This window comes from Mixophyes fleayi, chromosome 9 (genome assembly GCF_038048845.1).
Source record: "Mixophyes fleayi isolate aMixFle1 chromosome 9, aMixFle1.hap1, whole genome shotgun sequence".
NCBI classification, from domain to species: domain Eukaryota; kingdom Metazoa; phylum Chordata; class Amphibia; order Anura; family Limnodynastidae; genus Mixophyes; species Mixophyes fleayi.
The window spans coordinates 121,140,437-121,164,191 of record NC_134410.1 but is presented as its reverse complement, the minus strand read 5'-3'; the positions used below and the strand labels follow the sequence as shown (position 1 = coordinate 121,164,191).

Genomic DNA, 23,755 nt, shown 5'->3' with positions numbered 1-23,755 from the left:
AGAACAGATACCATGACTTCAGAAAGTAGCATGAAGGCTTTTGAGTGGCAGTTCATGGGGGGGATAAGACACAGTCTTTGCCCACCCAACAACAATCATGGGGGGGGCAACTGCCCCCTCTGCCCTCCACTCCCAGGAGCTAGCCAGGGCTAGAGAAGGATGTAGACTGCGTAACCCGTGCACTACACACTCAGTGATGGGGGTTACGCAAGGACCTGTCTCGATGGTTTCAGTTGTAGTTTCACCGATCAGGTGGGGTGTTCATACCTTTGAGATGACACAATTTGCATATGTGTCTCTGATTCGTTGGATAAGAATGAGATTAGCAAGATTCCGGGGAACAATGCGATTGAGGACGACCAGCGGAAGGGAGATGGTACAATATGACTATTGATCATAGCAGCTATTAGAGCATCTCTGACTTGACGTGTCACAGGGAGGAATGTTGTCAGTGCAGGTTTCATGGAAGAGGGAGTGTCGGTAGCAGAGACTGACACAAAACTAGAAGCAGCAGTCGCACCTAGAGATCCTGGCACGAGATCAGGCACTGACAGGCTACCAGAAGGGGTGCAGAAGCCAATAACGTTACATCGCGCTACGGAGACCAAGCCAGCCATGGCCGAACCAAAAATTGACCTCTATGTCAAGGTAAAAAAAAAATTCCTTTCTCCTTTACTTTCCCAGTCCTGCAGAACATTGCAGCTGCAGACTTTTATTTCTGTCATACACACACACACAATCACCGAGCTACTATACCCCACTTATTGCTAACAGCTATACACATTTGTTACAGAAATAACTTTATAATAAGAATGCACTTTGCTGACTGTGTGACTTTGTGACTGGAAATGCAGCAATGTTTTCTAGCCCTTGAACTTTCATTTCTATACAACTGTATTTTTATTATGGAAACTGAATTTCCAAAAGGTACAAAAAATGTGAAATAATTGCATTTATTATTAACTTTTATTTATAAGGCACCGCAAAAGGTCTGCAGAGCTGTACATGACATATTCAGAATGCAATGATCCATAACACATAAGATGATACCTGAAAAACAAAATACGAAGACCAGACGTCCAGAATAAACAAATTTGTAGAGGGGTGTTTCCACAGCACGCCACCAGTGGGCGTAGCTATAATTTTAGACAGTGCTTGGCTGCTCTCCAATTCTTCCTATCCCCATAATATACATGGGCAATGCTGCATGCACTACTGTTAGGTGCATGCAGGGGAGGCAGGGTCCAGACACCTCAATTATACAGTGCCCCAGGCTTGGAGGGGGGTTTCCAGGCACTAGGAGCCCCCCCCCCCCTTCGGTTTACCTATGGTGCGGGAGATCGATCCACAGCTGGCAGGAGTGGAAAGAGGTGTGTAGGTAGAGATAAAGATGTAGAAGTAGGGGGGGGGGGGAGGGGGGGGATTGAGAGCTTTGTAAGTGAGGATGAGGAGTTTAAGTTTAATTCTATAGGACACGGGGAGCCGTTGTAGCCGCTGGCAGAGAGGGGAGACAGAGCGCGGCAGATGGTTATGAAAGATGAAGATCTCAGGAGGTACATTGTATAGGTGTGTACGTGTGAATCGGCATGCTCATTGCGATTGGTGGCATCTTTAGTGACATTGCACCTGGAGTATGATTGCATAGGTGTGTACCCAGCTTAGGGGCTTATTGACACTTGCATTCACTGCATATTTTTCATATCTGAGAAATTCATTATAAGTTCATCAAAAGCAGATACTATCGTATGCAGATTTCATGAGCTATGTGTCAGTATATACATAAGGAGGAGAATTGTGTGCACGATATTGGGATAAGCTCACATCCCTGTACAGGAGACACCTTGGTGTTGGCAGGTGAGCTTGTCCCAATATGAATGACACATAGTGATTTATATATTGTTTGTGTCAAAGCTGGAGTATCATTTTTTTGCTGTCACATTCACAGTGGTCTTATTCTTCCTGTCTGCACTTTTCAAATGATTTCATTCAGTTGTATACATTTCATTCATGTAACGTAGTATACACCTTGGTTTCATTGATTCAGATTTCGTGAGCTGTTTCTGTGTGTTTCCTATAAGTCTTCAAATATCTATAGGGAAAAAAATTGAGTGTATCTGCCCCTATCATTCTGCATGCAGCAGAGTCTGTACAGGATGGAGCAGTCTTTACGAAGTGCTCTAATGTTAGTTGTGATTTTGCTTTTAGGTGTCTATGTGGGTTAAATGCATCAAAGCTGAAGGAACAAACAAAATGCGTTAATGATTACAAATTCCCTAAGAATTTGCAAATTCCTCATCTTGTAAAGTAAATGGGGACACACGCAGAACTTTAGTAATGTTTAATGAGTCTCATTAACTATAACAATAAATTCCTGGTTATATAAAATTGCCACTTTATTATTTAAAAAAAAAATGCACACAAGCGCTGTCTAACAATGTGTCCTAGCGCCCGAGACGCATCATTGCGCGCCTACATTGTGACCCGTGAACCCGTGATCTCTTCCTCAAAGCCTTCCAGTCCCCCACCTAACCGACCTCCTTCCAGCCTCCCACCTACCACCCTCCCTATCCTGCCCTCCTCCTGCCTCCCTCCTCGTAATTCTCCTCTCCCCACTCTCCCTCTCTGCGTTCTCCCCCTTTCCTCCTCCCACCCTTGTGTCTCTGTCCGTCCTACCCTCCCCTTAGATTGTACGCTCCTTCGAGCGGGGCCTCCTCTCCTCCTGTTCTCCACCACCTTAACTCTACTCTCCAGCTCCTTGTCTCCTCCGTGAGGTCCTCCTGCCCTTCTAGCTTCACCGCTGGGGGCTCTCACCTCTCATCTAGCTGTACTTTGAGCTTCTGAGTTACTGTGCTTTTTGTTAACTGTACCGTGCTGTCTCACCCTGTATCGTGTTTCTGTATGTCCCTGTACGACGCTACGGATACCTAGTGGCGCCTTATAAATAAAAATTAATAATAATAATAATAATAATACCATGGGCGCTGGGATTTTCATTTGTCCAAACGTCAGCGCACAGAAGCTGCAGTTACCTCTAGCTATAGACTGCGGCCTACCAAGGTGACCAGGTCCATCTTTGTGAAGGACTGATTTGGGGTCCCCTCTGCAGAGAGGAAAAAGGATATAATGGAGAAACACCCAAAAATCTTGAATTGGGGTCAGTGACTAATTTTGTTTAAACAAATTTTAATTGTGCTTTAAATATGGCTCGGACAGTGTAGACTGCCACAGACCTACAAAGGTCACCCATAACAATGTTTCCTATAAATCCCTGTTTGTATTTGACATGTCCATATGCAGTTTCACACTCTAGGTCAGGCCTGTCCAACCTGCGGCCCTCCAGATGTTGTGAAACTACAAGCCCCAGCATGCTTTGCCAGTAGACAACCTGTTGATAACTGGAAGGGCATGCTGGGACTTGTAGTTTCATAACATCTGGAGGGCCGCAGGTTGGACAGGCCTGCTCTAGGTCATTGCTCTTAAATGCATACGCTTGGAAACAAAAAGATGTATATTATTATTATTATTATTATTAAGATCTAAAGTTTCCTTTAATATCACTGGGCAACTAGGTCAGGACTGACGAATGCCTAAGAGAAGGTTCCTCGTTACACCGAACCCACCATGATGGATTTTGCCTCCATTGAAAGCCATGATTGGTAATATTTACCTAAACTCATTGGAAGCAGATATTGTGTAGGTCGTGTTTGTGAGAATCAATTCACCCGGATATAGTTCCATCACTGAACCACTTTCTATGACATATGGAATTAGTATATAGTCCAAATCGGAGCCCATTGGCTGGGGGTCAGTCTACACATGGAGCAATATTTTTCCTTGGGACTAGTGTATAATACAGAGCCCAATCCTGGCTAGCCAGTAAACAATAAAAAATATATCAATGTGGCTGTCGATATACACTATGGAGCCCAATTCCTGGTGACCAGTGTTTGATAAACAGCTCTTTTCCTTGCAGCCAATATATAATACAGTGCCCGATCCCCGGTAGCTAGTGAACACAACAGAGGCCTTTTTTATTTAGCACTTTTACCAGCTTTTATGGGTGCTCTGGAGATGCCAGAAATTGGAGGGGTTGTTCTATATTCCAGTGGGACCTGTTTTACACCTCCAGGAGCATTTGGTGTGGGAAAGTGCATTTAAAAGTCAATGCAATAAAAACATTCAAATGAACGATGGCGGCACATTATAAAGACAGTCCAAAGTTCCCTTACTGTACGCCATAACCAAGAAACGTAGTTGTAGTCGGTGGGTTTCCATGAGTTAATAAAAGAAAAATTGTACTTAGCGTGGACCCTGTCTGAGCTTACCGCTTGGCCTATTTTACATGAATGGGTCATCATAGAGGGTAGAATGTTGATAAATAAGGAAAGAATTTTAACAACATTTCTCAAGTATCCGTATTCTAAGTTCTACAGCTCTGGAAAAGTAAATTGTTGTCTCAAGCACATAGGATTTGGGCAACTCTACAATAGCAAAAGTTCAGATGAATATACTATACTGTTATTAGTATTATTATTATCTTTTATTTATAAGGCACCACAAAGAGTCAGCAGCGTCGTAAATAGAGCACAAGTAAGATATACAGGGCAGTAGAAACAACAGAAGCAAAGTGCAATAAGCTGCGACCATGTGCGTAGGTTGAAGGGGTATAGGTGAATTACAACACAAAGAGAAAAAGGTGAAGGAGAGGTGGGAAGTGAACTAAGCCAGGCAGACCCTGTGCCCAGCATAGTGGGCACACCGAGCAGGATCAGGGCAATGATGGAGATGCAAAGGTAAGGAAGGAGAGAAAAACAAAGGGCAGGGGCCAAGGGGCAAAAATCAGGCTGGGGAGCCAAAGGCAAGGTGAACAGAAGGAGGAGAACAAGAGATATAGGGCCCTTGTCAAAGGAGCTTACAATCTAAAGGGGAGGGGCAGACTGACAATGATCACAAAGTGGGTGAGGGGACTAGAACTCAGAAGGAAGAGATGAACAAGAGCGGGTAGTAAGAGGAACAGAGGAAGACTGAGGGTGAGGTATAGTATGGTTAGTGAAGAAGGATTGTGGAAAGTGGGAGGGAAGGGGAGAGGTTACAGAGGAAGGGTAGGTGGGTTTTAAGAGAGCGTTTGAAGTTTTGCAGGCTAGGAGATAGACCAATATAACGAGGAAGATCATTCCACTGTGGCAGAATCCTAAGTAACCTGAAGGTAGGAAGCTCCCAGGTACCATAGCTTGGCAGCCATGTAGGATCATGATTTTGGGGCGGTCATACTCTAATTGGCTGAGGGATGAAGTACTTTCAGGAACTGGTTGAGGAATTTGACCTGAAGACATTTCTTCCACATTTTTAAAAGTAAGTATAGGCAGTTTCCTGTTTTAAATATTGAGCTATTGCTTCCCCATTCCATTCATGATTAGTAATCCTCCAAGGAAGAGACTCCCATCCAGTTTGTATAAGAGCGTCCTCACCCACAGAGGGCAGCCAATGGCACAATGACACCTTGTAGGTTACGTAAATTATGGCCACAGTAATCCCCTGAGTGAAAGAAAAGAATAGAGGAAGCGGGAGAATTAATGTTCCTTTTCTGGCAGAGCGCTAAAATGAATGAGTCTGTAGATGGTCATTCTTCCGCTCCTAAGCTGTCCTGTCCAGCCTTAGTATTTCTCAAGGAGATCCTTCTCAGTGCTCGTAATGTGATTCAACAATGGAATCTCCCAGCATTCATGATTGGTTTGTGACTTCACCCTGTCTTATTAAAGACCAAATTACATGTGTAACGAGAGCCTTGAACAGGACAGCAGTATTTGATGAGAGTGGTTCACATTCTGAGATACTGCCCTCTCCAGAACGGACATCCGGGCCCTAATGTCCAGGGGGTCACCCTCACATTCTCCATGTGTTTCACTGTGACCCCTATATCTCTCGAGGACCAATGTTGAGTACTAGAATACTGTATGCTTTCTATGTATTGATATAGAGTACCGTGGCAGTGTGCTTTCTCTGAATATGCATGCCATGCTATTTTAATATAAGCTCTTGAATCTTAAAAAAAATCCCACATCTTTAGGACAGTGTACTAATGGGATTTAATATAGGTCAAAAAGCTGAAACTGCTGTCAGTTAAGCTGCTGTACCATTACTTGCCCTGGACCAGTTGATGAATCTACCAATCCATGGTGCACCAACAATTACCCCTATTTCAAAGCCACTGAAGTCTCCTCTTGAAGCCATGATCGCCTAAATTAGAGAAGAAATAATCCACCGCTTGGCTAATCCCATATTATACCCGGTACCAGCTGCACGACAATATAAATGCTCTAAATGTATACAGAACAAAAAGGGAGTGATTGACAGCGCTTATCAATAAAACTGCATATCTGTTGGTAACCAGCAAAATTAAAACATGAGGTATTGGTTCATAATTTTTCTCAAAACTTTAAGCCTGCATCAAGTGTACCTCATTATATGCAGGTCCTACATTGACCTAATTGCTTTAAACACAATTAAAATACAGTAAAAATCAGTAGCACTAACTTCACAGGTATAGGGGCTTACAGCTAGCAAGGGTTGGCTAGTAAGCCACACCCAACAAGGACTTAAATAGGCCTGATAGACAGCTGCTAAGACAACATTAGGCGATATTTTGAAACAAATGCAAAGAAGAAATTCCAGCGCATTTAATAATTATACTTACTAGTGCAGTCTGTACCTCCCAACATTTAGAATAACAAAATCGGGACAAAATAAGCCACACCCCCATTCCAATCAAACTCCGCCCAAAATGGTTAACTTTGTTGAAATTCCACCCGCTTTTTAAACTCCACCCCATTTGCAACCTGCGAATCGAGATGTCCCACCAAAATTGGGACATTTGTGGTGTATGCAGTTCAGTATTTTTATAGATGCTGCTGGGATAATATTTGCTTAATTAACTCATGAGCCACTCAAATTTGTTGCATGATTTTTTTTTATTATGGCGATAATAAAAATCAAATATGGCCTGTCTCTGTAGCCAGATTCAGACTTTCCATTCCAAAAAATGAAATTAAGTATTAAAAACACATACAAACATGAACAACATTATATAGCTTATATTCTAATTTTTTTTTACGACATGTATAAACATAAAGTTATTTTCAGAATTAAATTAATGGAAAATAGACATTACTGCACCAAAGAAATGCCTATTTTAAGAATAAAGCATATTTTCAATGGTCCCTGAACACCAAGCTCAGATGGTCTTAATACAACAGGTATCACCACGATACTTAATACATTTCCTAAATACATTTCCTCTGAACCTACTTCCCCCAGTGTCAGTACATGTCCTCGTGTTCTAATACTTCTCTTCCCTCCAGTGTCAGTACATGTCCTCGTGTTCTAATACTTCTCTTCCCCCCAGTGTCAGTACATGTCCTCGTGTTCTAATACTTCTCTTCCCCCCAATGTCAGTACATGTCCTCGTGTTCTAATACTTCTCTTCCCCCCAGTGTCAGTACATGTCCTCGTGTTCTAATACTTCTCTTCCCCCCAGTGTCAGTACATGTCCTCGTGTTCTAATACTTCTCTTCCCCCCAGTGTCAGTACATGTCCTCGTGTTCTAATACTTCTCTTCCCCCCAGTGTCAGTACATGTCCTCGTGTTCTAATACTTCTCTTCCCCCCCAGTGTCAGTACATGTCCTCTTGTTCTAATACTTCTCTTCCCCCCAGTGTCAGTGCAGGTCCTCGTGTTCTAATACTTCTCTTCCCCCCAGTGTCAGTACATGTCCTCGTGTTCTAATACTTCTCTTGCTTTGTAGAATGTTTCCCTCCTGCACCTTGTTATAACCTTTGATACATATGAAAGTTTCTATCATGTTCCCCCGTTCCCTTCTCTGCTCCAAACTATACATAATAAGATCTTTTAGTCTTTTCGGGTAAGTTTTGTGCTGTAGACCATGCACCTTGTTAGTTGCCCATCTTTGTACAGTCTGTAATGTATTTATATCCTTCTGGAGATACGGCCCCCAGAACTGAACACAGTATTCTAGATGAGGCCGCACCAATGACCTATACAGTGGTATTATTACTTCTTTCTGCTACTGATTCCTCTCCCTATGTAACCAAGCATCTGACTTTCCCTCCTCATTGCTTTGTTACATTACTTACCTGCCTTTATGTCACCTGAAATAGTGACTCCTATATCCCTTTCCTCCTCAGTAGTTTCCATTATAGTGTCATTAATATTATATTTAGCCTTTGGGTTTTTGAGACTTAAGTGCATGATTTTGTATTTTTTGGCATTAAACTGTAGTCGCCACACACTTGAGCATTCCTCTAGTCTACCTAGATCAGTGTTGGCTAACCTGTGACACTCCAGGTGTTGTGAAACTACAAGTCCCAGCATGCTTTGCCAATATATAGCAGCTTATTTCTGAAAGGGAATGCTGGGACTTGTAGTTTCACAACACCTGGAGGTGTCACAGGTTAGCCAACACTGACCTAGATCATCAATCAGTTGTTTTACCCCTCCTGATTTCTCCCCCCCTGTTGCAAATCTTTATGTCATCTGCTAAAAGTCATACTTTCCCTTCAATATCATTTGCAATGTCGCCAATAAAGATATTAAAAAGCACTGGTCCAAGTACAGATCCCTGGGGTACTCCACTGGTAACCTTTCCCTCCTGTGAATGCCTCCATTTACTATAATTCTCTGTTTTCTATCCTGCAACCAAGATCTTATCCATTCAACCATCTAAGAATCCGATCCCAAGCTTTCAGGTTGATTTAACAGTCTGCGAAGTGGGGCAGTGTCAAAATCCTTACTAAAGTCTGGATAAACTACATCTACACCCCCCCCCCCCCCCCTTTGATCTATTACTTTAGTCTCCCATTCAAAAAAAGTCAATTCGATTTGTTTGACATAATGAGATTTGTTTGTCAGAAAGTTTATCTTTCTATAAGCCCTTATATAAGCCTATAAACATTGATGTCATTTAACTCTGCATCATCACTGTCCTAGAGAATGCCGACAAACACAAGCACTTTTTTAGACTGCTTTACACGTATCCACCTCTATAAATCGGGATCCTGTTATTATTAGACTATTTATAAATGCCGACATATAATGGAGAGCTGAATATTGAGGACATACAATGGCACGGGAATTTAGACTGTAAGCTCCAATGGGGCAGGGACTGATGTGAGTGAGGTCTCTGTACAGCGCTGCGGAATCAGTGGCGCTACATAAATAAATGGTGATGATGTTGAAGATAAAAATGGCCCTGACCAAATGAGCTTACAATCTAAGAGATGGGGGGGGGGGGGGTGTCAATCTATACATAAGGTAGCGTAATAACAGTTGTAGATGGTGGTGGGTGTGGCTACTGTACGGCAGAAGCGTTATCATCAGCCACCAATAATAAATCAGTTATTGGTGATTAGCATTTCTGTGCAGCTACCGGTGGTGTGGAATGTTTGGAATGAGACGGCGGAAGGTGGAGACTTGAAAAATAAACTAGTCATTGAAGAAATATTAAGACAGTCAGCTGTTGGCAACCAAGACGGTCCTTCCGCTTCTCGCCGTGGAGAAAGCTTTTGTTCTGTGCCGCCTGGGCATTCCCGTGGTCATCCGCCAGCTGGGAGTAGCTGTGTGCTTGGTATTTTTCTTTGGCCCCCTGCTGGAAGCAAAGCCGGGACACTTGGCAAAGGTGTGGGGGCAGCGAGATCACCAGAGATGGCGTCAGCAATGACATTTGATCTCTCTAGGTCCAGCGGCTGAACTGAGCCACCTATTGTCAGATATGGAGCTTCAGGCTTCTGCTACGTCAACGCTTGTTAGAAAGTCTGGGCTCGTTCTAATGTGGGGGTTACAATATCCTGGTGAAGAAGCTGTTGTGCTCAGTGTTCATTAGTCCTTTTTAGGTCTAGACTAGCATTAAGGTCATCATGTAACACGACAGGTGTGTATTGGGCAGCATGGTGGCCTAGTGGTTAGCACTTCTGCTTTACAGCACTGGCGTTATGAATTCAATTCCCGATCATGACCTTATCTGTGTGGAGTTTGTATGTTCTCCCCGTGTTTGCGTGGGTTTCCTCCGGGTGCTCCGGTTTCCTCCCACACTTCAAAAACATACTGGTAGGTTAATTGGCTGCTAACAAATTGACCCTAGTGTGTGTGTGTCTGTGTGTGTATTAGGGAATTTAGACTGTAAGCCCCAATGGGTCAGGGACTGATGTAAATAAGTTCTCTGTACAGCGCTGCGGAATTGGTGGCGCTATATAAATAAATGATGATGATGATACTCATAATGCTCTATAGGTTACCTCCCATGTCTGTCAGGCAAAGGGCTACACAGATACATGACTGTCCTAGCATACAGTGGGATCAAAAGTCCTTATAACTGGGATTTAAATCTCTTTGCCAGCGATCAATAAATTATCACATGATTTATTTAGCACTTTTTTTTTCAAGTCCGTCCTCTGAGTACATTGTATTCCTATGAATTAAAGACAGATGTTCATCCAACTTGACAAGTAAAATGCCCGAGAAAGGTGTAACCAGAAAGAACAAATAGAACGCACAAAAAATAATCATACAACTCCACAGACACTTAATTACCCACTAGGCAAAAAAAACATTAAACACCTGAATGAAAATGAGCCCTTGAGGAGTCATCGTGTAGCTCTTGGCTGCACACTAGGTACAAAGTGTACGTAGTTGTCTCTTAACTCCAAAAATATGTAAACGAAAATGCGATCTCTTTAACAAACTTTATAAGTCATGCAAAATGCACAGCAGCAATCATCATCATTTATTTATATAGCACCACTTATTCCGCAGCACTGTACAGAGAACCCACTCACATCAGTCCCTGCCCCATTGAGGAGAGAGGGAGAGAGAGACTAGGGTCAATTTTGATAGCAGCCAATTAACCTACTAGTAAGTTTTTGGAGTGTGGGAGGAAACCGGAGCACCCGAAGGAAACCCACGCAAACACGGGGAGAACATACAAACTCCACACAGATAAGGCCATGGTTGGGAATTGAACGCATGACCCCAGCGCTGTGAGGCAGAAGTACTAACCACTGAGCCACCGTGCTGCCGGTAATGTGTGGAATTGTGCACAGTTATCTATTCATCATATAGAGCTTAATGATCAGCCACCTTAAAGCCCCGTGACAAGACAGTAGTCACTACCGCTCATTTGCACAATGTTGTTGCTACTTTTTGGTTTCAGCTGCTAACGGTATGTTTATAAAAAAATAGAAAAAAATAAGTGTTTATACCAGGCCTGGCCAATCCGTGGCTCTCAAGGTGTTGCGGAACTACAAGCCCCAGCATGCTTTGCAAGTAGATATTCAGGCAATTTCACGCAGGGCATGCTGGAACTTGTAGTTTCACACCTGGAGAGCCATGGGTTGGCCAAGTGTGGGTTATATCATTAGGGCTCTTTCACACCAGAGGTTTCTTGAATTGCCTTCCAAGTGGGACATTGTACAGACCCCATTGCCAGCTCCCTTGAAAAATCAGCCGGATAAATATATAACGGATGCCCAAGGCATCAGGCAATTTGATTTGGTCTTCTAGAGAAAATAGAATTGCACGAAAGGCAAAATAGTTCCTGGAGTAATATAGGACTCACTCTCAGCCATCACATACAGGCGTATAGTGCGCACTGAACCACGACAGCCAATGAGCAATAAGCATTATATCGTCTTCTTCAGAGTCACACTATGAAAAGCAAGTGATTGGTCGCTGTGGCTCAGTGCAAATTGTACACATAAATGCAATGTTATTAAACGTGTCCTAGTATCCTTACTATCACAGTATATAAACCGATGCACTCAGGAGACTATAACTAATTTATAGTATATATAAATATATATAGCAAGTGGCACAACGAGTTCCGGGCTTGTCTTGGGAGTCCGCTAGTGCCAGAGCAGGGTGTGGTGAGACCAATTAAAAGATGACGCCTCTAATTAAATGAGTCATGCGGGAGAATTTCCTTGGATCAGAGCGTTGCTGGGTTTCTGTCCCACGTGTAAATGTTATAAGGGAACTGGGCTGTTTTTTTTTTGTTTCTGAAATTTTTAGACATCAATAGTCAAATTTACAAAAGTGTCTAACTGGCTGATGAGCAATATGCAGCCGCAGGGCCGTTTTTCCCAGACCGCGGGAAGCGGGACAGATACAAGGAGACCCAGGACATAAGTACTACTGTAGTATTTCTGTTCCGGAAATATGTGAGAGGTGAGGAGGGAGAGGAAATGGGATATTACAGAGGTGAGGGAGGCCAAATGTGTTACAGAGGAGGGACAGCTCGCTCCCTATGTCCCATGACCAAGCCCATTACAATGGATGGGCTATCTTGGTCCTCTGGATCAAGAGGCCGGTAGCTTAAAAACCTAGGACGTAGTGCCCCAGAGTGGTGAAATCACTTTGGGAGTGGTGACCCTCACTTGACAGTATGGCACGGTGCACGAGTCCCAATTTTTAGCTACATTCGCTTTCTTTGATCTGGCCGATTGGCTTGGCAGAAACATTTTTATAATTTCTTGCACGATCACTGTTTATTAAATTTATTTTCCCACCTTGTCTATCACCAGTACTCTTTTTTTATATATTTTTTCATGGATTGGTGGATTGTGACTAACCTATGGGTCCCCCGCCCATCAATCTAGGGGAGGTGGTGTGGTCCCTGAAACCTCCGAAGGGGGAAGAAGATTTGTGGATCTATCTGAAGATAGAGCTAGGTCTGAAGATGCGTGGAAAGAGATAAAATGCCCCGTCAATGTTCTCTGGTGGTGTGAACGGCGCTTCCCCTCCCCTAAAAACACTAAAAAAGCAAGCGCAAGATGTCACAAGCCTGCGCATCAAGGTTTGCACTTTTGCAGTTGCAAGTTTCGATCCTCACGTGTTTACTACAAGTTAGTGTCACGTGTAACTGCCAGTCACAAAATCGGACCCCAATATGCAGCCCCCATTGTCAGCCAAATTGCACAGGGGCATAGTCAGAACTCACAATCCCTTACCTCTCAGTATTTATGAAGGCAAAATCGGGAATAAGACCCACCCATGAGGAACCCATATCCCGCCCCAGTATGCCTAAAACACACCCAATTTCCACCAAGCCGCGCCCACATCCATAAAAGATCCACAAGACTCTTAAAGAAAATTAAGACGGGCCCCTAGGGTGGACAAAGCCTTACCCTGGACCCTCCGATTGCCCATCCACCTTTATAATTAACTGCCTCTGGTTGAGGGGCAGCAGCGGGGCCAGGAATAATTTTGTTCCATTCCTGACCCAACAAAGTGAACAAACATGCCCTGGTCCATCACGGGATGCGTACTGAGCGCAATAGGCATTTGTTTTAAAACACACGTACATCGGGAATACCTACGCCTGAATTCAATAAGGAGCAGATATGAAGATAAGTCTGGTGATGAATACAGGTGTAGGACTGCTCGTCTACTAGACCACACACTGCAAGATACGTCCAATACCTATGTGGATTATAAAATCACAAAAGAACAGAGAAAAAAAACTATCCAATTAATGTCACTTGTTAATAATATAGACATTAATGATAAAATATAAAAAAATAAAAAAGGTGTTTTTTCCATCCATGAAATACATTATGTTATCAATGTCTACTGTACATAAAATACATTTTTACAGTTGCTCCTTAGACTAGACCTGTAGCTGGAGATACGGCTAAGAAACAAGTACTTTTGGGGAGCCCAGAGCTTGGATTGAACGCTGTTGCGTGCACTCGAGATTTCCGCGCCCGTAACGTACATTGGTAGCGGGCAGATGTCCCTTCTCCGCCCGGTTCCCTCTCTGAAATCATAGCCTGTAGTAAGTGTCCTTTGCGCTCGAAGGTTAATTGAACATTGCAGCGTTCTGTGGCGTATGAGCCAGTTCTGGGCATGTGCAGAGCGGAGTGTATGCACAAAATCGCAGTTTACGATCCTCGATGAATCAGGTCCACAGTGTTCGAACAAGTGTCAATCGTGGTACCAAAATGGCAATTGGGCTGCTTATTGTTGCAAATATTCCAAGCACAACCTGGGACTCTGAAATTTAAGCATCATTGTCAATCGTTGTTAACTAACTGATCAGTAGAGATTTTGCCTATAGCAACCAATCAGATTCTAATTATCACTTATTTAGTACATTCTACAAACTGACAGCTAGAATCTGATTGGTTGCTATAAACATCTCCACTTTTTCAAACCCGCAGCTTGATAAATTTACCCCTTGGACTAATTTCACCGCATCGCAGAGCAAATATCCTATCGTGTTGCGCACTCAGTATAGAGAATAGTTTCAGACAGATGCGGCGGTGACAGGATGGTTGCAGATTCAAGTCCGATAGACCTAGCACAATCCGGTTTTTCTTGTAAGCCCCGAGGCTGACCCATCAGTTTATTCATTAGTCTCGGAAGTGGGGCCGGCGCCCATGGGTGGGGCTGATAGGTGTGAGCCTACACAAAGATCTTGTGTGCTTATTGCAGACAGCGGAGGAAAGACATTCACCTGCTGGGTTAACAATTACACACTGTGTACACCCCTCGGGATACCTGTCATTCCGCAGCTCTCCCTGGTGCTAAGTCATTACATTCCTATGGGCTGGTGGAGAACGTAAACCAAAAATTTGCTGAAACTGTGACACACACTGAACATGCAATCTGCAAACAGGCATAACTGAGAGTACTCAAAATACTGGGGTCATATCAAGCACTGGGAGTACTTAATATACTGTCCATTACACCAAGCACTGGGAGTACTCTGTACACCGTCACAACTCCAAGCACTGAGAGTACTTAATATTAGAGATGCTCAGGCTCGGTTCCCCGAGAACCGAACATACCCGAACTTAGCCGGCTCGGTACTTTCGCGCTTTTTCGGATTTGAAAACGAGGCAAAACGTCATCGAATCTCGCAAGTTTTGGATTCCTTTTAAGATCCACCATAACAGTGGGTGGGAGGGAGGTCTGGCCCAAGGACAATTCCATCTTGCACCATTTTTCTTTTCTGCCACTGCTGTGTGCCAACGTGTCCTAGATGTGCTAGGAACTGCCGTGTGTTTGTGTCATTGCTCTGTCACTTACCATCCAGCCAGGTCGCTGCAGTATTTGTCCGAAAGTGTATGAAAATAATATTGTGATCTGTGAGGTGGCCAAAATTGACTGCAAATTACTTGAAATTTGTGTTATTGAGGTTAATAATAATGTAGAGGGGGGGGGGGGGGGGCGGGAAAGCAAAATGATGTGATTTTAGAAAAAAAAATAGGGATCCAAAACCAAAACACACGAGAGCGGTTTTGCCAAAAACCAAAACACGAAGCTAATCCAGATCCAAAACCAAAACCAGTTCACGGGGGTCAGTGAGCATCTCTACTTAATATACTGTCCATTACACCAAAGCACTGGGAGTACTTTGTACACCGTCACCACTCCGAGCACTGGGAGTACTTTGTACACCGTCACCACTCCGAGCACTGGGAGTACTTTGTACACCGTCACCACTCCGAGCACTGGGAGTACTCAGCACTTCAAAATTCAACATGGGGCTCTTCTACGTCCAAGTCTACACTATACATCGATATGTAACAGTCAGGAGATATTTTGGAAACAGCGCTGAGCATATTAGAGTGTTTATTAAACTCTAAAGTCTCCGTAGGTTAATGATCTCTTCTGAAGTGTTCCGTGCTATAGGCCCGATCTTCTCACGTTCTTGCCAGTGACGCGGTTTTAACCGCTGCCCTGTAAACTGCACGGGGATCAATGAACACTATGCCTATGACATTATCTCAGCTTTTCCCTTTGCATTTTTCCCGGAACGCAACGCAAGAAAATCTTTGCTAACCCACTGGTGTGAATGAGCCCTTCAAACTAGTAGTAGAAAAAATAAAGTGTAAGGACTGCAAAAGACTCCCTACAAGTTTATAAGCCAGACAGCAATATCAAATGCTCTTATATGAAGTTAAAATGGTCCTAATATAAGTCAGTTATAGTGTGGAATCCCTGGCACCACCCCTGTATAAGAATCCTCCAATCTGCAGTCTATACAGAGCATTTAGGTTTCCTTGGAGACTTAGCGGTATATATTTTCTAAATTAGGGGTTTGGAAAAGTGGAGATGTTGCCCATAGCAACCAATCAGATTCTAGCTGTCATTTATTTAGTGCTTTCTACAAAATGACAGCTAGAATCTGATTGGTTGCTATAGGCAACATCTCCACTTTTTGAAACCCGCAGTTTAGTAAATATCGCCCTTACTATCCAATCCCACAAGCTGGGGCTTTGCAATGCTGCAAGACAGAGACTCACCACCCTCCTAAGCAATAACTTCTTTTTTTTGTGAAAGCATGGACAGACTAACACTCTACACATTTAATTAAACGTAAACACTTTTATGTCAGGTATATCATTTAGCTCTGCAAAACACAGACTCATATATGCTAGTGTTCGCTAAAATGAGGTTTTGACAAACTGAGGCTTTCTTGGTGGCCATTCCACAGATGAAATCGGCTCTAGCTGTCCAAAACGCATTTAGTTAGTTAACTGGTGCAAAGCAAAAAGGTGTTACACACAGCATCCAATTATGCTTGCCTTAATTTCCTAACAGTCACTAGAAAATTAAAACTGGAATATGGTTAATTGCTAGAAGCAACATCAGCATTTTTCTCTCCACCGTTTTTTTTCCAGATCTCCCCACGTTCTATATCAGATTTAAACAGTTTTCTGCCATTTGGTTGAGAAACGAGTTTAAAAAGCCACATCCTGCTGTCTGCTAACCTCCTGTTCTCATTTCAGTCCAGCGAAGATGGTGAAAGCATTGGCGCGAGTCCTTTCGCCCATCGGCTATTCATGGTCTTAATATCTAAAGGCTGCCCCATGACCCTGAACACGGTAGACATGAAGAGGTGGGTACAGTGAGGAGCCATAAATTAGCTTCCTCTCTCTCAGTGTTCAACAAAAATGACTTAGAGGAAAAAATGGATTGGAAAAAAAAAAAAGTAAATATTTTTGGAGTAAGAATTGCACAAGTTTCTATTTAGAAAAAAAAAAATGTGAGTGACACTCTTTAAGGTAGGGTTCCCTAATTCTTGTTGTTAGATAATACCTCTGTCACAATCCAGCACTAACCTGAGCCTGCGTGATGCGAGTGTGTGGCAAAGGGTTAATCAAAAAAAAAACAACTGGTCTGTTTAAAAAGATTAAAACTTTCCCTATCTACGCAACAAACTAAATTTGCCTTACTAATTAAACCAACACCAAGGTTGTTTGAGAAGAGCTGACACTCTTACTCAGGAAACTTTCGGTTCTCCCTTTAAACTAATATATCACAATTTACTTACATCAGAGTTATCATAAACCAAATGACCTCCCCTGACCCAGAGTTATCATAAACCAAATGACCTCCCCTGACCCAGAGTTATCATAAACCAAATTATCTCCTCTGTTTCAACTACGTAAACGCGTAAGAACAGATACCTGAACTTATTAATTTAATATGGAAAATAAATCAACAATGTTTAAGATAAAACAATTAACCAAATGACATACAAATATAATGCAATGATTTATTTTAAAAATAAAAAAGGGATACAATAACAGAAAGGATAAACATACAAATAATCCATTTTCTGTTTTTCCTGGGACTAGCAGAAATAAAAAGGACACTTCTCAAAATGAAATTGGCTCCCATTAAGGGGTCTATGTATTAAAGTGAGATCAGTCATTAAAATGGCAAAAACAGCAGTTGTCACGCAAAATGTTTGAAGAGTTATTGGCAGGATAAGCCCCACTTCCTGTGAAGTCTGAACTAGAAAGTCTGGGTAAATGCAAATTAGCTGTTTAGGACTTCTGTTCAAAACACCTTTCAAGTCAGGTTTTCTTTACACTGGACTAACTTCGCACCAGAATGTCTGACAGAGATGATTTTACCTCCACATAACATGTCATAAGTTCCCCTTTATTTGCATATCAAACATGGCTCCTGTAATTATGATATGTGAGAGAATACGATATGACGTTCTCCTGTGTCCTTAGTTAAATTCGTTTACACTTATCCCAGCTGCTCTGGTCTCCCCTGTCGAGATGTCCTGAGGTTACTGATGTAACCGTAAAGAAAGATTCCAAAGACCAATCATAAATTGCTACAGGATGCTCGTCTGTAACCACGTGTCGGGAATGCTCTATCTATATGTACCCCCTGGGTAGAACAAAGAGTTTAGAAAGTCTCAAATGGGATATATTTAGATTCTGGTTCCAAGTTTAACCCATGGCTGGACACAGGGTTCATATGAGATACACTAAAGTAATATTAAGAGTTAATTCATAAACACATATTTGCAGTTTTATATGACTAGCAATTAGCTTGCATATGATACATAAAATACACCAACCATACAAATAGGTTGCAAGGTAGAAGTGTTTTAGTTGAAGCAATCTATCTATAGGGGATATGTTTCCAACTACGAAGAGTGTTGGCTTGATTAATTCCTCCTTAAAGGTAATATTATCTACCCCACTTTTGTCCACAGACCCCCGGAATTGTTGAAAGATCTGGCTCCAGGTAATCAACTTCCATTCCTCGTCTTCAACAATGACGTCAAGACAGATATAAACAAAATAGAGGAGTTCCTGGAAGAGACCCTGAAACCCCCCAGGTGAGGAAAAGTGTAATATTAGCAGTTACCAAACCTCACAAATGCCCCAACGGGGAGAAAAATGGAGTAGTTTAAGCCATGCCCCGATTTGCCCAGCCACAAAAAACATGTTCCTAAATCATAACGCCACTATCCTTAAATGGCTGAATCCTATGCGACTTTTTGGGGCACAGAAATCGGTACTGTTTAGTCTAAATACAAACTGTGGATGGTTAAGGGTCACTAAAGAACCAACTGTAAACAGCAGTGAGGTCAGACAACCCATACAAGTCATTTGATAAACTTTGATAAACTTATAAAGTGGTTTGGATGTAACGATGAACGAATCATTTACCCAATGTCCAGCGAGTCCTCGATATTTTGTAGTTGCTTGGTGCTGGCACCCCTGGATCCCGCACAGTCCCCCTGTTGTTTGAAACTTCATCAGGAGCGAGTGCCCACTATGAAATGGGGTCATGGGGGTCCAACATGTCAATTCTGTGGATGTACCTGCTTGAGCAGAGGTGGATCCAGCAGAGCGGTGAATGGAACAAATGATTCTAACTATATAAATCACCAGAGTCTGTTTGGTATAACTCACCTGGTCTCAGACAGGAATAAAAATCCTGTGCCTTATGTGATCCGGGCAGATCGTGACACTAATCTTTCCCTTATTAGTTACCCCAGCATGACGCCCAAACACAAGGAATCCAACACAGCCGGAAATGACGTGTTCCATAAATTTTCCACGTACATCAAGAACCAGTCTCCAGCCCATGAAGACAGTGAGTACACACCATATATACTGCACATTATATATATATATATATTAATAATGATAATGGAAATACTCAACAATGCAAATTTGCATATATGAATACACCATAACGATTGCAGTACTAGAGGCTAATACTTCATAGCCAGTTATTAAAACGTCCAGTTCTGTGTTTCCATCCAACATAGAATCATCCAGTATATACTTAAATGAAGATGTCAAGGCTTGTTTAATAGCTCTGTCAGTGTAAGACTTCTATGTCTCCCGGATTTCGTCGTTCCATACAGGGTTTGCCCGATGCCAAACTCCGGATGCACCTTCAGTAAGGATCCCTAGTAATGGATTACTGCAAATGACAATTTAGAGCAGGCTTGGCAAACTGTGGCACTCTAAGTGTTGTGAAACTACAAGCCCCAGCATGCTTTGCCAATATATAGCAGCTTATTTGCAGGAAGGGCATGCTGGGACTTGTAGTTTCACAAACACCTGGAGTGCCACAGGTTAGCCAAGCCTGATCTAGATGAAGCATTGTATACATCAGAGTGATCAGGGAAATGAGCACCAGAACGTGTGGGAATTAGTTCCCAGTATTGTAGCCCTGGGGAGAGCCTCAAATCAAGAAGAATCTAGGAGGTTAAGAGTGCTAACCCTTTAAAAGTACTGTGTAGGAGGAGTAAGGGATATGTGAACTGTTATATGGGCATCTGAACAACAGTTTAAGATCTGTGCAGGAGGAGATGAGAGAAGCATATTTTGCAACCATATTCGTATCGACCACCTGAGAACTGTGAGGAGGTGCATCGCCCACCCACACACTCCAGGACCACACACAGTGACAGAGGGTTACAATGTAACTAAGAGTTAATATGCCCATCATATGGGGGTATTCAATTGTTAGCGAGATCCCCGGAAAACGAGCGCTCGAAAAATATTACCGTTAATACGGTAATTACTCGCTGAATTTCAGCTCGCAGCTCCCTGAGCTGCGAGCTGAAATTCAGCGAGTAATTACCGTATTAACGGTATTTACGCGCATATTACCGTATATTTTTCGAGCGCTCGTTTTCCGGGGATCTCGCTAACAATTGAATACCCCCCCATAGTGTTCTAATCTTTTTTTTATTCCTTTTTTTTAAAGAAAACAAAACTTTATAAATATTGACAAGATAAAAACCAAACAAACAATCAAACAATTCATCAAGCCGATATCATACATTAACAGTAAATAACAAACAAACCCCAAAACAAAAACTGGTTGATCATTAAATAAATGTCAACACTCATAAATCTAATAGTTATCCATCAGGTTTTTGGGTATAAAGTAAAATAACAAGTAGACCTGTCCCCATCCAGAGTGGTGCGGGCATTCTGTGGGCTGACCGAATATTATATAGAAAGTCGGCTATCCATTCACTAGTACCCATGAAGTCATTAATGTTACAAACTGTGGTTCAAAGATGAGCAAGAAGATGGTCACAGTATGGCACAGGTGACCTGGTCACTTGGCCTGAGGGGCCAGATCTCTAAATTATCCACCAAAATCCAAGATATAAATCAACCCTGCTGATCTGCACTTGGATGGACTGAAGAAACCCCGCTGGATCTAGTCTCTCGGTTAAGCCAGCCACACATGTGACAACTTGCGGAGATCCCATCATTAGACTATTTGGGAGATGCGTTAGTTTGGTGGGAAGGATCCGAAGGGATCTGTGCTACCCAACACTTGATTACACAAATAGGCCATAGTTCATAGTTATTCATAGACAGTTTTTTTTTTTCTCTCTGATGATCAAAAACAACTAAAATTGTATTATTAGCCTTTATTTAAAGTTTCCGCAGCGCCATACAGAGACAGACATAAGACCAAGCAGGGTAGATACAGTACCGAACATTAAACAAATACCACCAGGACCTCAAACACTCCACACATAGCTTGTATAGTGATGTAGGAGCAGAAGGATAGGTAGAGAAACAAGAGGGGAGAGGGCTCTGGTCAGAAGAGCTTACATTCTAGAGGGAGGGGAAACATACAGGATGCACAAAGGGGGTTAGAGAGGATCAAGCACAAGAGAGGGGGAGAGAAGGTAAGGTAATCAAGTATGGATTGAAGATTAGGTGGGCGGCTGGTTGGCCATCCTGTAAGACGTCTGTGGGTAGCATTACACCTCACAAACTCTCCAGCCGATGAAAAGTGGGAACTGACGGACCTATTGTTCTTTCCAGATCTACAAAAGGGTCTCCTGAGGTCACTGATGATATTGGACCGTTTCCTAAATACGCCCCTTCCTGAGGAGCTGGCCAAAGACCCCAAAATGACTGTGTCACAAAGGAAATTCCTGGATGGAGATAACGTGACCTTGCCGGACTGCAACCTCATGCCCAAACTCAACATCATCAATGTGAGTGATCAATACACTAACTCTCTATTTTAATTATAATAGGGGACCAGGAGAACAAGTAGATGTGGGGAATGGGTAGGTGACATAGAAATATCCTGGTTTTCCACCTTCTGTTAACTATAAACGTATTGGCTTCTATACCACCTGCAACGTTTGTAGCTCATTTCTGTGCTTTTCAGTCATGTTTTTAAAGCAACAGACATACTTGTTTCTGTTCATTGTCAAGTGGATACTACACAAAGCTGCTTTCTGGGTACAGTTGCATCCAGTGCCCAGAGCAAAGCAGAGCTGGGTCACAATACTGGGCCAGATGATATAAAGTCACAGCTGTAAAGCACAGAAGAAACGTCAGAAAGCCAAAGCAATGTGTAGATCAAATTTGCAGGTTATATATACACAACCCAATACATTTAAGTCTTCTGATGGCAGAAAAAACTCATCCAAACTACATGTAACCTGCACAAGCAGAATGGGAATTGAGGAAGAGCTCACATGTAAGCGCAGTATAGTAAGGCTGTGCAAACATTATATAAATCACCTTGTGTCAGCACACAGTATACTTAGGTACACGCTGACACACAGTGATTAATGTATTGTTTGTTTCAGAGTGCCGGACTATATTATCTTTTGTTTGCACACACACACTGTGGTTTTAATGGCTGCACTTATTTTCATTCATTTGTACACATTTCAGTCATTTAAAGGGGCGCACCTTGGTTTCACTGACAGTAAGGGGGTGCTCCAATAAGTTTCCCCGTTGGATTTTTAAAGCAGTCAAATTGCACTAAAAAAAATTCCAGTTTCCTGATTCTAACAAATGGTGCCCCCTTGTGCCAAAGCAGGGCTACTGCAGGCAGAAGTGTTGAATTTATGATTGAGTAAATATACACATATAAAAAGAGGTATGAAATAACGATCCAGGATTTTCTACGCCTTTAAAAGTATTCTTACAGATAGGAAAATGACAGGGGCACAAGTATAATATCAGACGGTTGCCTTACCTCCCTGATGGGCTACAGGTGGCCCTCCAAGCCTTACCTGTGGCCCCCAGTGGCTTCATAGTCGGATGTGTTTGTTAGAGCTTGTAACCCCTAAATGCCTGCTGCTATGTTATTACAGAGTGGGGTCTCTTTCTTTCATTAGATGTATTGTTTTATCTTATTACGGAGATTAAAAACTACTACTGAAGCTTCAGGGGAACAGACAGTGGGTTATGTTTCACCCGAAAAAGACGGCACCAAAAGCCTAAATCAACCTTTCTTTCTTCCCATAAACAGTTCTTCCTTATATTACCTTTCAATTCTCCTCCCTCTCCAAGTTCAAAGTGTGTCCTCGTGTTCTAAAAACTCTATCTTTAAGAATACCTCCTTCCTAATAATACTTTAGATATCCTTGAATATATGTGCACTCCGATAGCTTAAGAGAAAGGGATTTGAAGAACGGAGGTTCTTCCAACTAACGACAAACTCCGCAGAGTTGGCAAAGTCGTAAAATTTGGAAAAGATATGCGGAGATAACCAGTTAGCTGTTCTGTCAACCACGTCCACTGACGCACGATCTACTGCCCAAGAGGTATGGGCCACCCTAGTTTCAAAGGAATCAGCGCCCCCATCCCAATCCAAGAGGAGATGGACTGAGTGGAGTGAAATACCTTGAAGATGCTAGGGCGAAGACACTACGACGGTAGCGTTAATTCACTGCTGATGTCAAAGCCTAAGACCTTAGTTTGGAAGAAGGGAAGGGCCTACAGTACAGTCTTATTTAAATGTAAACCTAGGTATGGAGACTTATGGGAGAGACCTGCCTAGAGGAAACCACAGCAAGAAGAAAATAAAGAAAAAGGACATTGTGATCATTTCAGGAAGGAAACTGAGTAAAGACGGCTCAAGAGGAGCATTCTGCATGACCATCAGAACCAGTTTATTGTCCTTCTGGGAAA

General features: G+C 42.5%; 1 protein-coding gene across 1 annotated transcript in view; it reads left to right on the top strand.

Annotated features, from left to right (window-relative positions):
- The first annotated feature begins 361 nt into the window (after positions 1 to 361).
- The window catches only part of CLIC3 (chloride intracellular channel 3), a 25,781-nt gene continuing 2,387 nt past the window's right edge, over positions 362 to 23,755 (top strand). Inside the window, exons 1-5 of the mRNA XM_075185374.1 lie at positions 362 to 648; positions 16,805 to 16,914; positions 18,538 to 18,663; positions 19,321 to 19,427; positions 21,641 to 21,816. Of these exons, the coding sequence (XP_075041475.1) occupies positions 463 to 648; positions 16,805 to 16,914; positions 18,538 to 18,663; positions 19,321 to 19,427; positions 21,641 to 21,816 (705 nt within the window). The 5' untranslated portion in view covers positions 362 to 462. The remainder of the gene's footprint in view (positions 649 to 16,804; positions 16,915 to 18,537; positions 18,664 to 19,320; positions 19,428 to 21,640; positions 21,817 to 23,755) is intronic.